Source organism: Zootoca vivipara, chromosome 3 (genome assembly GCF_963506605.1).
Source record: "Zootoca vivipara chromosome 3, rZooViv1.1, whole genome shotgun sequence".
Lineage (NCBI taxonomy): Eukaryota > Metazoa > Chordata > Lepidosauria > Squamata > Lacertidae > Zootoca > Zootoca vivipara.
Window position 1 is genome coordinate 61,691,827 of NC_083278.1, and position 15,144 is coordinate 61,706,970.

Sequence of the window (15,144 nt, forward strand, 5' to 3'; positions counted from 1 at the left end):
CATGTGGCCAGCATGACAAAGCTGCTTCTGGCAAACCAGAGCAGCACATGGAAACGCCGTTTACCTTCCCGCTGTAGCGGTCCCTATTTATCTACTTGCATTTTGACGTGCTTTCGAACTGCTAGGTTGGCAGGAGCTGGGACCAAGCAACGGGAGCTCACCCCGTCACAGGGATTCGAACCGCTGACCTTCTGGTCAGCAAGCCCTAGGCTCAGTGGTTTAACCACAGCGCCACCTGGGTTATTGTTTAATAATTATTCTAAATATGAACATGAAGTCTTCTGTGTAACTAATACAGATGTTTAATGCTGTTGTATTAATACCGATGCTGTGGATCTGAGATCCATAGGTAAGGTAAAGGGAAAGGGACCCCTGATCATTAGGTCCAGTCATGACAGACTCTGGGGTTGCGGCGCTCATCTCGTGTTATTGGCCGAGGAAGCCGGCATACAGCTTCCAGGTCATGTGGCCAGCATGACAAAGCCGCTTCTGGCGAACCAGAGGAGCATACAGAAACGCTGTTTACCTTCCCACTTGGAGCGGTACCTATTTATCTACTTGCACTTTGATGTGCTTTCAAACTGCTAGGTTGGCAGGAGCTGGGAACGAGCAACAGGAGCTTACCCCATGGCAGGGATGTGAACCGCTGACTTTCTGATCAGCAAGCCCTAGGCTGTGTGGTTTAACCCACAGCGCCACCTGTGTCCCTTCTGAGATCCATAGAATTGAATAAAGGCTAATATTCTGGTAAATGGTTATTTAAACAAGCTGGGTTTTATTCTTTGCTTACAAACTATCAACTTCAGGTTTCTTAACAAAAATCCATCATTGTGAGTCCTGTGAGGTCTCTGTCTTCTAAGTACTATGCATCAATAAATTCCACTACTGTAGTGCTTTTAGAAGGTAAAGACTTTAAAACAAAACCTCTTTCTAGGAGTTCACAAATTTTAGATGACCTTTTCAGGCTGACAATGTGGTTAACATTGACTTTGCTCCTCCTCCAGGTGAAATGCTGTTTCCTAGATCATCCTGGTTGTGTTAAGAGGTGTGCATATGAACCCACATATATGTTCAGTTCTTACATGTATTCCTATTCGCACTCCCAAGATGTTTGGCATATTTTGTTGTAAAAGTGCACTCACTATAATACTTGCTTACCTTTAATCTTATGCCCCACGTTCACACAACAGCAAAAAAGAAATATTGGTTTATTACGTGAAATGAAAGTGTAGATGCTGCTTTCAGACAGCAGACTCACAATATTAGTGGATCAAGAAGTCTCCCCATCAATAACATGTACCAGCCAAGGAAGCAGCGTCTCACCCATTCCTTGGTCCATGGTCCAGTGAGGCAAAGGGATGAGCATTGAGGAGCAAAGAGGAGGTTCACAGTGGAACTTTGAGCTAACCAACCACTGATTAAGTATTATTTTGAACCAATGTATCCTTTTGGAGAAGGGAGGGATATTTTGAGATGGGTTTTGTGTACCATACCCAGTTTGTAGATGAAAGGGCATGACCCTAATGATAAATGACTAACTAGTTATCTTTTGTGTTTCCTGAATCATGACTTTACTTTGGGAGGAAAAATTCCAGTATCTATACAAAACTCCATTCTTTCCTACAGGAGGTGATGATTAGACTTTGCTGGAAACACAAGATCAGTGTGCTGATCTTTACATTAAATATGAGGAAGTCAAAATATTAACTAATGCCTTCCAGGTTACATTTAAGATAAGGACTAGTACCAGGGTCAATATAGTTTATTGAGGGGTATATTTTATATCAAGTTATGCCAACTTCACTGATGCAATGCTTGACAAAAATAAACCAGGGGAGAAGAGGAATTTTGAACATCTGCAGAAATGGTAATTGCTACTTCTAAAAATTGCTAATGTAAAATCAAACAAAGGCTTCCTTCTTTGCCTGCATTCCAGATCTCTTTAAGGAAGTGGCAGGACCTACAGAAATGTGCGATCAGAGGCAGCTTGGGTTATTGCTTCATGATGCCATCCAAATTCCACGGCAACTTGGTGAAGTAGCTGCTTTTGGAGGCAGTAATATAGAACCCAGCGTCCGCAGCTGTTTTCAACAGGTAGTAACTTTAGCTTTCCTTTAGCTGATTTAAATATGTCTCTTGACTTACTCAAGACTCTTCTGTTTGGGGCAGCTCTGGAATTTACAGAAACCACCTTTTAAAAAATGAAAAATGGGGAGGGATGATGTCATAGATCTATAATATGAAATACAACCACTAAAGCTTCATGCAGATAATTATATTAAAGGAATTTTTGTATAACCTGGGGGGGGGAAACAAACCTCAAACATGATGGCATACCCAGTGTGCCATCAGCAGCAGAAAGCTGATTATTGTCATCTTTACTAAATTGAATATTGGTCGCAGGAGTGCTCTGATGACTTCAGTGTTATTCACAGTATCATTGCTGTGGGGACCCCCAGTTGGGAAAGACCCAAGTTTCTTTAAGAAGAAGAAAAATGTGGGGGTAGATAAGTTTAAAAATGAACATTCAAATATTTTCTAATCGGGTTTTCATTTATTAGAATAACAACAAGCCAGAAATCGGTGTGAAGCAGTTCATAGACTGGATGCATCTTGAGCCGCAGTCCATGGTGTGGCTGCCTGTTCTACACCGGGTGGCAGCTGCAGAAACAGCGAAGCATCAGGCCAAGTGCAATATCTGCAAGGAATGCCCAATTGTCGGCTTTAGGTAAGCAGAATAAATCAGTTACATGTTAAGAGGAGAAGGAAGAGAAGTGGGTGGCTTGCACTTAAAAACTGTTGAAAACTAAAAAAAAATTGGTTCCTGATTGTGGGGAATAGAGATGCTTTTGAACTGGCCCCATCCTCTTTTGATCGGGCTATGTCCACATATCTGTCTGTCTGTCTGTCTTTTTCTCCAGATGGCATACATGATTCTCCCCCTCATCATTCAATCCACAACAACCCTGTGAGGTAGGTCAGGCTGAGAGGCTGTAACTGGCCCAAGGTCACCCAGTTGAGCTTCATGGACAAGCAGGGATTCACCTACAACTCCCATGATCCCTAGCTAAGAGGACCAGTGGTCGGGGAAGATGGGAATTGTAGTCCAAAACATCTGGAGGGCCAAAGTTTGGGGATGCCTGTCCTAGTCTAACACTCTAACCTAACCACTACACCAAACCTGGGTCTGGTCATGCCCCTCCCTGCATAAGACTCCAAAATGGCACATGTGGCCCAGTAAAAAAAAAAGGCTGCTGAGCCCTGAACTACCACATATCCTACTTACATACCTGCTGCTACAAAACCATTAATCTTCTCACATAAGTTCTGGTAGAATGCATAATTTCTCTATTTCATTCTTTTGTATTGTGCAAGACATCTTCAGATTGCTTTTTAAAAAATTATTCCGCCATTTTAAGGCAGGAACCTGAGTTGCATATATTGTTGCTTTTTGTGTTTTGAGAAGGCAAGATATAGCAAAACAGACTGGGTTAAAGCCGGCTTGGCAACCTGTGACTACAACCTCCCATTGGCCTCAGCCAACATGGTCAATTTCCAGGGATGATGGGTGGAGTCCAGCAATACTTGGAGGGCCACAGGTGTCCCACTCTTGAACTAAAGAGAAGTCTAAAGAACACTAACACTGAGAGCACAGAAAGTAATGTGGCAATTTTTGTACTGCAGTGAGCTGAATTTTACTGCATCTACTCATAAAGGTGAATTATATGGCCAATGTGATATTACAGTGGAGGTCATGAAAAACAGGGCTCCACATAAAATGTTGAAACAGCTGGTTCAGCATCTCTAAATGTAATTCTCTAAATTATAAACATATATTCATGCACCAGAAAACAAAAATAGCAGACATCTGCATTAAATCTAGCTATAAAAAGTTCCAAAACTAGATAGAATTGACTAACGCAATCACTCTCAAACCTAGATGGCAATCTACTGTAGCTTGGACTGCCTTAACATGTTTGTTACACAAAATAATATAATCTGCCTTCTATAAGAAGAGCAATCTGGTATTTCTGATGTTAACTGTAGCTCATTAGAATTATTATCATCTACCTGCATCATTAGAGATTGCCACTGAACACTAAGATAAAGTATAAAAAGCCCTTTTCTAAGTTTGTTTTTAAGAAAGCAAAGCCTCAGGTTCTTTAAATGCCATTTTGATGTTGAATGAATGTAGATAGATAGCAATGTGTATCACCAGTTCTATCTTCTGCTCCACAGAGTTTACTAGAGAGAAAGAGTATATATATATATATATTGCTTCTCTAATTCTGTCATCTATATGTAAAATGATTCTTCAATTGATTGTGACAATAGGAAATCTAAGGTCTTACCGTCACACGTTCTCCTCTGATTTCACAACTGTGTAATTGTTACAACCCAGTAGGAAATTTCTGAGCCATAATGAGATCTCGTACTAGGCTTGTCACCCAAACACATGTAAGGGTCAAGAACTAATTGTGTTAGCTGTCAATCACTTTATTTATTTACATAGGCATTTATATGCTGCCTATCAAAACAGTTTTCTCAAGGCAGGTTACAATTAATGCTGCAATTAATGAATGCTTCCTTCTCAGGTGTTCGTCTTAGTCACTTGACACTTTCTGACGTTAAATTTGCATATTGCTGGATGTTGCTGACAGACATTTTGAAATTCTACGAACGGCTGTATAGTACTGATAGATCAGCTTTCTATGTGCTGTCACTTGTTGTTAGTCTTTAGAAATGTGTTGCCTTTCATTGAGTGCATATACTCCCCCCTGCCTCTTGATGGCACAACCCTGTACACTTGTTCCCACATTCTATTTTTGGACATCAGAGGTTCAGAAAAAAACTTTGGGCCCCCCAAATTAAAAGCTGAAAGATTTTTTACTTGATAGATGACGGTATCACATAAAGTGGTTCATCCATAGCATGAATCACCTACAGTTGATCACTCCTTGCCTTAAGAATGTACATTAAAATATCAAATCACATGGTTTTCAAATACTTCATATATATTTTAAATTGTGGCATATAGTGTATATTGTTTAAATAAGTGGTTAATTGGCAGAGCTTGGAGTATGCCCATTGGGATTACGCTTTAAGCACTTGGAAATGAGAATAAGAGTGCTTCTTTCCCTTTTTGTAAACTACAACGGAATCAGTAACATGGTAAACATAGTTATGGAAGTATGATGTGGCTATATGCCTTTATGTGCATGAGAACAAGGAAAAAGCAAGGCATAAATTATTATTCACAAATGGGTCTTCACATCTCTTTGGCTACTCTGAGTATGACTAACACTGGATTATCACCCATTGTTTTTCATTTATTTTACTTTGAATCATTGGTTTAAGATGCTGTGAGCTGCACTGAGAATTGTTTACAGAAATGAGACTGAAAGCCCGATAAACTTTAAAGCAGATAAAGTTTATGTATTTCCTAATATCTGAAAGATACAGCCAAAATGAGATGCTTCACATTTATTAGTATAATTAATAGGAGTTATTAGTATGCTGTGGTCTAGTTAAAGTTGTTGTTTATGTAGAGCAGGGATAAGGAATCCAGAGTGCCACGTTTCTTCTTGGGCAAGTTGTATGTTTTTTAGCTGCTTTAAACCGTTTTAACCTGCCCTGTAACCTTAAAGTGAAGTGTGCGTAGGTAATAAATCTAAATAATAACAATAAAAATAATTTAAATAAGATTGTGTCTTCTTGTGTCAACCAATAAATAATTAAACAAGGGCCACACCAAACAGTGCTTCCACTTAGATTTCATTAAAACAGTTTCTCTGATTTTGATCAAGATTCTACTCAATTCAATATCCTGTTCCTAAAAAATTACACTAGTTGTGGCAGTTTCAGATGTGTAGCAATTCCATGAGTGGTATTATTATTATTATTATTATTATTATTATTATTATTATTATTATTATTATTATAAAGAATGAATAGTTGGGTGGGGGATCAGGATTCCAGTGAGGGGCAAATGACTACAGCATCCTTACCCACCCACCCCTGCCAGGATCCCAAGACAAATATGGATCCCTGTACCTACTATTATGTCAGGGAGGGGATGACCATAACAATGGTCAGTTCCAAAGATTTGAGGAAATTTTAACTGCACTGAAATCCCAAATCTTACATTTGTCTCTGTGGCGTTTGCCCATTCTTTTGGAAATGTCTGTACAGGGGGAGAGAAAGGGTTAATAGGTAGACTAATAGAAAAGCCCATAGGTGGAGCCTACCTGCTTTTAAAAGGCTTAGCCAGAGGTTTAGACATTGGGGAAGACAGTTGTAAATAGAGAGACAGTTCGGTTGGTTTCTTGTGGGTGGGAGGCATAGGAGTCAGAGTGGGTTAGAGACAGAGGAGAGACACAGAGAGTGAATCGGATTACAGTGTTTCAAAGTATTTAAAACTTGTTTGCGCTCACAATAAACTGGAATCTTTGTTAATGCGTTACAACCTGACTGAGTCTGAATATTGCCGGGTAAACCAGGTTGGTGGGAGTGGAAGAGAATAGACGTGGTGGCACAGGGTCAATAGTCCGTGGAACGACCAAGGGCTCTGTGTGAACGCCACAGTCTTCTTTGTGACCCACATAAAATATTTGAAAAAGAAGACCTTTGTTTGCTGATAGGTATTGAGGATTCATCCTGTAACTGTTGAACTTTTGGTTGTTAAATTGTGTTTTATTTTATGCAATTTTTTTGCTTTTAATGGATTGTACTTTGTCGTTACTGCTCTGAAAATTAAATTATTGAAAAGCAGCATAAAAGCATGTTTGATAAACAGAGTTGATAAGACTGGGTCCAGACTTTGTTTCCCCATCAATGAAAAGCGCTCGTTCTCTCTGAAGAAAACTTCTGATCTAGCAGAGTAATCTTACTACTGGAACATGGGGTGGAATTGGAAGGTGGTTTCCCCCTATAATACCCACCCCAATCTGCTGGGGACTGCAGAGGGAAGAATCACTTCCCACTTCTCCACCAGTACGAGTAGCATGAGCAAAATCTGGATGCAGTTCACTGTGCTTGCTCCCGTTCGTTTGGGTTCCTTAACATATCACAATATAAGTACTGCTAACACTGCAGTGTGTAGTAATTACAATAGGATGATGGGCAAATGGTAACACAGTGGGGTAAAGGTTTAGGATGCTGAGCCCAAAAGCTAAGATTGTGTGGAGATTTACATCAGACTTCAGAGCCTATGGAGATGGGCTACAAGATTTCCTTAAAATTGAGTCTTCATTATTTTTCCATTACATTCACAGATATCGGAGCCTGAAACATTTCAACTACGATGTCTGTCAGAGTTGTTTCTTTTCTGGTCGTACAGCAAAGGGTCATAAATTACATTACCCGATGGTGGAGTACTGCATACCAGTGAGTAGTCATTTACTGACTCTTTCTAATAGATTGTTCATGGATTATACCATACTTTCCCTGTCTCTCCCATTCTTTGGGAACCTATTTATTCATTTATTTATTTTGTTGAAGTGGTGTGGTGTTCTTTTAATACTAGTTTCAGGACCAAGGTTCTTTCAAAGTTAAAAAAAAGGTAAAGGACCCCTGACCGTTAAGTCCAGTCGCAAACGACTCTGGGGTTGCGGTGCTCATCTCGGTTTACTGGCCAAGGGAGCTGGCGTTTGTAAAAAAGTAAAATTCTTAGTAATAAATTTTTAAAAAATAATTTAATATTGCTACTCTTTTGATAAATTATACTAATTAGTTTTCATGGAAAATAAGAAATGCTAATAAAAAATGTGAAATGTCCCTGAATATATGCTAGATAATGCTGATATCTATTCATGAGTATATTCCTTTTGCAATGCTTGAGATTACTTATGGGGCTCATAAAATAGTTTTCTTGATTCTTTGCAAGGAGTTACTTGTCTTTTGATGAAAGCTGTGTTCCCCATCCTAAATGCCACATTTTAAAAGAAAAACAGTCATATGAAAATTCAGTGCAGCACTAATTGCAATCACACTGTGAAAACTGCTTTCACAGTTGTGCTATTTAAATGTTTTCAACCACGTCAACAGGGCCAATTGTGTGGGTGTTTCCCATGGAAGCTGAAGATAAAAACAGGTACAAAAATAAAACAGAGTTTGAGAAAAACCTAGACATCATAAAAATAGCTCTCCTTTGTGGATTATATAAGCGAACTAAGTGACATGCAGAGGATGCGGATTGTGACACCCTACCTAGAGGAGGTACCCGCCCAGCATGATCTACTATAAATTTTAAAAATGTATATTCGTCAGAGTGTTCTGTGCACCAGAAGTGGTTTAGTCATGCGGGCCACATGACCCGGAAAAGCTGTCTGCGGACAACGTCGACTCCCTCAGCCTGAAAGCGGAAATGGGTGCAGCACCCCATAGTCGAATTCAACTGGACTTAACCATCCAGGGGTTTACCTTTACCTTACTAAAAATAAGAATAAGAATTATTCAAATGTAGTAGGAGTCTTAGATTAGCAGGTTATTTCAGAAAGAGTTGAACCCTACCATGTTGTGTTGTGCTATTTCAGAAAGAGTTGAACCCTACCATGTTTATATACTTACCAGGGATGGGGTATCTGTGGCCCTCCAAATGTTTTTTTGACCTTCATCAGTTCTAGCCACCATGGCCAACGGACAGGGATGGTGTAAGTGGTAACCCATCAACATGTATAGGAGCACAGATTCCCCATCTCTGCAATGCACAAGCTATTTTAGCCTACTCCTACTTTCATTCCCCTTGGTACAGCAAGCCACTTGTCCAGGTTTCTTGCAAATTGGTTCTGAAAGAGTCAGGCTGCAATACCTAAGCACACTTACTAGGGAAATAACCTTATCAAATACCGAAGAACCGCTTGGATTGCTCCGCTTGATATTTAAAAGCAAACACAATAGACTTCAGACCAGTGTCAGCAGAATAAAACGATAACACTTTCAGCAATGAAAATGTTATTACTGTACCAGCTGATAAGGGAATGTAGTATTGTTATCTGGAGCAGATATGACTGTGAAATATTTATAAACAATTATAGGGTATGTATTTCTATTTTTCATGTGATTGTGATTGTGATTCTGTTCCAGAAATGGGACCCAGCATCAAAGCTACCTTATATCTGAGCAATGCCTCCCTCTATTCCATAACGTGATTATGGATATTTACTTAATCAAAACATCAAATGTTATGTATTGACTAAAATCCACAGAGAGGTATTTATTCCACCAGGCAGGCTGCAATTTCACATATGAGCCATTCTCTAAATATGTAGGGTTCCCCGCCCCCCACCCCGGGCGGTTGCAAAGCTCAAATCCTACATTAAAGACTTCTTTTTTTATCAGTAAATTACAGAAAGTTCAGGATATCAGCATCACACAACAGGAGGTCCTAACAGAATGAATTTAAAAGATGATGTCCCAACATCACTACCATCCTCATTTTATTTTTTCACTGGTTTAAATTTATTTAGACAAAACATATTTTTTTACATTTTAATGAAGAATTGTACTGGCAAGTCAAGAGTACTGCCATAGATTCAACATGACTTAAGAAGTTGCCAATCTTTGTATGGGACAATTTGTAAATGCCTGCAGTAAATATATAGAGGGCATCTCTTTAATTTCACATGGTAGCTAGGAAGAATTATGAAAGTTCTACTCGTGAATTAAGAGCTGGATAAAAGCATCTTTGAGATGCATTCAAGTGCTATTATCTGGACAGCCTGGTAAAAGATCCTTGGATTATTTTAAGTACATAATTATTCAAGAAAACCTCAGATTGCAACACAAGTTTGCAAGATTTGATACTTCTCAGCCTAAATATATTACAAACAACTCACTGAAATGACAGTTTCTAGGAATTTGGTACAGTTGTTCAAATAGCAATATCTTTTTCTTAATATTCAGACTTACTACATAAAGGAAATCTAATTATGTATTGCGGGCTGCAGGAATTAGAGCAGAATAACAGAATGGAAACTACATATAACTGAGACACTTAAATTGGATAGGCTAGTATGCAGCTGCTCCTGTAGTCCAGTAAGTGCTTCACTCAGAAGTTCCACAACTTTTTTAAAAATCATTTTTATTAATTTTCCAATAAAAACAGCAAATTAACATATCCATAATCATAATCCAATTATAAACAATAAACTAAAAAAACACCAAATTACAGTCCAAATTATTAATTATTACTTTTTCCGGGCTTCCCATGGTCTGGACCTCTTGAAGCATATCTCCAATATCTTCGTTCCTGCTTCTTCTGTTGTTCTCATATTTTCCACATTCCGATCTTATCACTTAAAAGTTCTCCGTCCCTGGCTATGCGATTCTCAATCATGTCAGAAATCATATATCCTTTCATCCATAGAATACAGCTTTATTTGTAAATATTTATTTTTACAACTGTCTATTTGCCAACACAGCTTTTCCTGACTTCATTCCAGTCTTCCAATCCAGGCTGCTGTCCAAGTCTAGAGGTTAACGACGCAGCAACTCCCATGTTGTTAAGTTATTCCAATCCGGGCTGTTGTCCAAGCCTGTCGTTTTAAAATTGTTAGGCATGCTGTTTGCAATATTGCAATGAAAATGAACTGTATTCCACAGATATAAGTCATTTGGCGATCGATCAGCTTTCAGAGACCACACAATCTCCCCTTCTAGGCCCTAGAAGGGGGGCTGCTAGACATCCATTTAGCCTTCTCTCTCGCTCATAATGAAGAAATTCTGCAAACAGATGCACTGTATGTTATCCCAAATTATTATCTCAAGTCACTACAAAGTCAGCCATCAAGCATCTCCCACTTCCCTCGAAAAACGGAGGAACTCTCATTTTTCTGCGCTGCGTCATATTGTTTCTTCTTTTATCTTTATCAAGTCTTTCAAGTCTAAGTAAAGCTGCACAATTGAAGACTTAATTATAAATAGAAGTCCATCTGTACTTTTTATTATTATTTAAAAGGTTTCTTAATGAGGCTTGGCGTAGAAAAACAATTGTAGGTATTGAGAAGAAAAAAAGAACATACCAATCACCTCTGTAATCCAAACACCATGATGAGAATCTCTTTGAAATCTGAGCTTAAACACCAAGGACTGTGCAATTCTGCAGGTTTTTTCTCAGTCTTCTTCAGTCCAGACTATGTCTGTTTATTGTCCAAATCTAATTATTTTATCAAACAGATATTTCCGGCTATGAGAGTGGCTTCGGAGAGTGTCAGCCGTGTTACGCTCTGGGACCCTGTGTCCTGCCACTTGCACCTTGATGCAAGCTGACCATCTCGGACAATCTGTGGGTCTACAAGACAGTCCTCTCCCACCCTGGGGAGTCTGCAAGGGCTAATTACCCCCATATCAGCCCTGAATTACCGGCACGGCTGAGGTCCGATCGTATGGGAGTCAGCCATTTCTCACCAGCGGAAACAGGAAGCCAGGAGTTCCACAACTTTTAACTCAAATGCAGGGTTATTTTTCCATACGGCAATTGTAAATATTGTAATAATCCAGACAGAGTCAACAGTTTGTATCTTGATGTGAATAAATGGGATTTCCTTAGTGAATAGCTCTGACAGACAATCTTTATTAAGGAAATGAAAAATGGCAGGAGGAACTCTGCAAACAGAGGAGCTCTGAAGAATCAATCCGCTGTAGGAATAATATGGTATTACAAGTGAAGTACTTAAAAAGCTGTGGGTTGCTCCACAGAAAGTCTATCCTGCCAAAGACCACTCTCGTCCATCATCATGTTGAGACATTGCCAACCAGATGTCAATGAGAAGCCCGCAAGCAGTCCCTTAGTGTAGCAGCACTCTTCCCACTTGTGATTTGCAGCAACTGGCATTCAGAAGCATTCTGCCTCTGACAGTGGAAGTAGTACAGAGCCCTCGTGACTAGTAGCCATTGACAGCCGTATCCTCCATGAGATTGCCTAATCCCCTTTTAAAGCCATCCAAGTTGGTGGCTTGTGTGGCTTGCCATTTCCTTTAAAGAAATCAACACAAACAAGTGTGAACAGTTATTTAAAGGTTTGTATGCTGTTAAAGTTTCAAGCATTGGGGAAAGCTAGGTTAAATAAGGTCTCACATACATTAAAATCTTCCGTTGTTGCAACATGATGAAGTTCAATAGAAGTGACTGTGCTCCCTGGCAGGGATGCATTAAAAAGCTCTCCTCTAGTTTTAAGCCTCAAAGGGAAATTATGGAATTGAAAAAAGGTCAGCTTCAGCACTATGGCAAGGAGCAAATGGAGCAATAAGTCAAGCAAAGTGAAATGGATTTTGTCCATGCAACATCTGAAAAACCAATCAACCAATCTTAAAACCATCTTGAATTATTTTAAAACCACACAAGGCCAACAAACACCCAGCTACTGAGGAATAGGTGTTTCCTATATAGCTTTGGAATTGCATACTGGATGAGACTTCATTGGGAGCTATAGACCACCAGCAAAATACACAATCTCCAACCAGGGTATCTAAATATCTCACAAATAGCCTTAGCAATGGACAAAGAAATTGTTTGCTGTTCTGTGCTTGTTGGCATCATGATGATTTTGTTTTCTATAATGCAAACCAATGTGGTCTCTATTATTAGGGTAGGGATTTATCTCTACAAGTTAAATTGACTGAAATGCCACCCACATATTAGTCATTCGTTATTTATTTCACAACTCTTTTGATTACAGCAGAAATTAAAATCAAACAAATACACAAATAAAACCATAAAATGGAAGTGTCAAAAACCATAAAACAAGCAGATACAAACATCAATATAACAAGCTCAGAACAGCATCAACAAAATCCAATCTGAATAGATTTTAAGATTTAAAAGGCATTCACCTGGCACGAAAAATATGATAACATAGGCACCAGGCCATTCCCCCTGGAAAGGGCACTGGATGAATCATAGAATCATAGAATCATAGAGTTGGAAGAGACCACGAGGGCCATCCAGTCCAACCCCCTGCCAAGCAGGAAACACCATCAAAGCATTCTTGACATATGCCTGTCAAGCCTCTGCTTAAAGACCTCCAAAGAAGGAGACTCCACCAGACTCCTTGGTAGCAAATTCCACTGCCGAACAGCTCTTACTGTCAGGAAGTTCTTCCTAATGTTTAGGTGGCATCTTCTTTCTTGAAGTTTTAATCCATTGCTCCGTGTCCGCTTCTCTGGAGCAACAGAAAACAATCCTTCTCCTTCCGCCATATGACATCCTTTCATATATTTGAACATGGCTATCATATCACCCCTTAACCTTCTCTTCTCCAGGCTAAACATACCCAGCTCCCTAAGCCGTTCCTCATAAGGCATCGTTTCCAGGCCTTTGACCATTTTGGTTGCCCTCTTCTGGACATGTTCCAGCTTGTCAGTATCCTTCTTGAACTGTGGTGCCCAGAACTGGACACAGTACTCCAGGTGAGGTCTGACCAGAGCAGAATACAGTGGTACTATTACTTCCCTAGATCTAGATGCTATACTCCTATTGATGCAGACCAGAATTGCATTGGCTTTTTTAGCTGCTGCATCACACTGCTGACTCATGTCAAGTCTGTGGTCTACCAAGACTCCTAGATCCTTTTCACATGTACTGCTCTCAAGCCAGGTGTCACCCATCCTGTATTTGTGCTTTTCATTTTTTTTGCCCAAGTGTAGTACTTTACATTTCTCCTTGTTAAAATTCATCTTGTTTGCTTTGGCCCAGTTGTCTAATCTGTTAAGGTCATTTTGAAGTGTGATCCTGTCCTCTGGGGTATTAGCCACCGCTCCCAATTTGGTGTCATCTGCAAACTTGCTCAGGATGCCCTCAAGCCCATCATCCAAGTCATTGATAAAGATGTTGAATAAGACTGGGCCCAAGACAGAACCCTGTGGCACCCCACTAGTCACTACTCTCCAGGATGAGGAGGAGCCATTGATGAGCACCCTTTGGGTTCGGTCAGTCAGCCAGTTACAAATCCACTGAATGGTAGCATTGTCTAGCCCGCATTTTACCAGCTTCTTTACAAGAATATCATGGGGCACCTTGTCAAAGGCCTTGCTGAAATCAAGATAGGCTACATCCACAGCGTTCCCTTCATCTAACAGGCTTGTAATTTTGTGAAAAAATGAGATCAGATTAGTCTGACATGACTTATTTTTCAGAAACCCATGCTGACTTTTAGTGATCACAGAGTTTCTTTCTAGGTGCTCACAGACTGCTTGATGATCTGCTCTAGAATCTTTCCTGGTATTGATGTCAGGCTTACTGGGCGGTAATTGTTTGGGTCCTCTCTTTTCCCCTTTTTGAAAATAGGGACAACATTTGCCCTCCTCCAGTCTGCTGGAACTTCACCTGTTCTCCAGGAATTATCAAAGATTATTGCCAGTGGTTCTGAAATCACCTCTGCCAGTTCTTTTAATACTCTTGGATGTAGTTCATCTGGCCCTGGAGACTTGAATACATCTAAACTAACCAAGTATTCTTGTACTACCACTAGTACAAGAATACTTGTACTAGTGCCACTACTGAAAAGGCCCTCTCTTTGGCAGATACCCACCACACTTCATTAGATGGGGGCCCATTGAGAAGGGCCTCAAGATGAAGTTCTTAGGCTCTGGGCAGATATATTTGGGAGAAAGGTGGTTCCTTAGCTAATCTGATCTGAAGCCATTTAAAGGTCAATATTAGAGCACTGTGAATTGGATTGAGAAGTGGAACTAAAAGCAGATGTCAAAGCACTGGCATGATATTATTATCCTGCCCAGCTTAATAGTCTTGCTATCCTGTTTTTGACCAGCGGAGGTTTCTGGGCTGCTTTTAACGGCAGCCCCACACGGAACATTTTGCAGTAAAAAAGTAAGAGTTTACCAGAGAATGGATAACTAAGGCTAATCTGTCCCAAAAGAGCCATGGTTGGCATATTAGCCTAAACTAATAAAAGGTTTTCTGAGTTACAGAGGCCACATGTCCATCCACTTATAATGCTGGATCCAAGAGCACCCTTGTTATACATTATATAATACATTATTATATACAGTCATACCTCGGTTTAAGTACGCTTCGGTTTGAGTACTTTCAGTTTAAGTACTCCGCGGACCCGTCTGGAATGGATTAATCCACTTTCCATTACTTTCAATGGGAAAGTTCGCTTCAGATTAAGTACGCTTCAGGTTA

At 39.8% G+C, this 15,144-nt stretch overlaps 1 protein-coding gene across 10 annotated transcripts in view; it reads left to right on the forward strand.

The window, feature by feature from the left end:
* The window catches only part of UTRN (utrophin), a 334,111-nt gene that overhangs the window by 294,484 nt on the left and 24,483 nt on the right, over positions 1 to 15,144 (forward strand). For all 10 annotated transcript variants that reach the window (XR_009557350.1, XM_035108828.2, XM_035108822.2 and 7 more), the window contains exons 64-66: positions 1,937 to 2,094; positions 2,562 to 2,728; positions 7,275 to 7,386. Coding sequence is in view for 9 of the 10 variants with exons in the window: in XM_035108828.2 (XP_034964719.2) it covers positions 1,937 to 2,094; positions 2,562 to 2,728; positions 7,275 to 7,386 (437 nt within the window). In the remaining variant the exon portion in view is untranslated. The remainder of the gene's footprint in view (positions 1 to 1,936; positions 2,095 to 2,561; positions 2,729 to 7,274; positions 7,387 to 15,144) is intronic.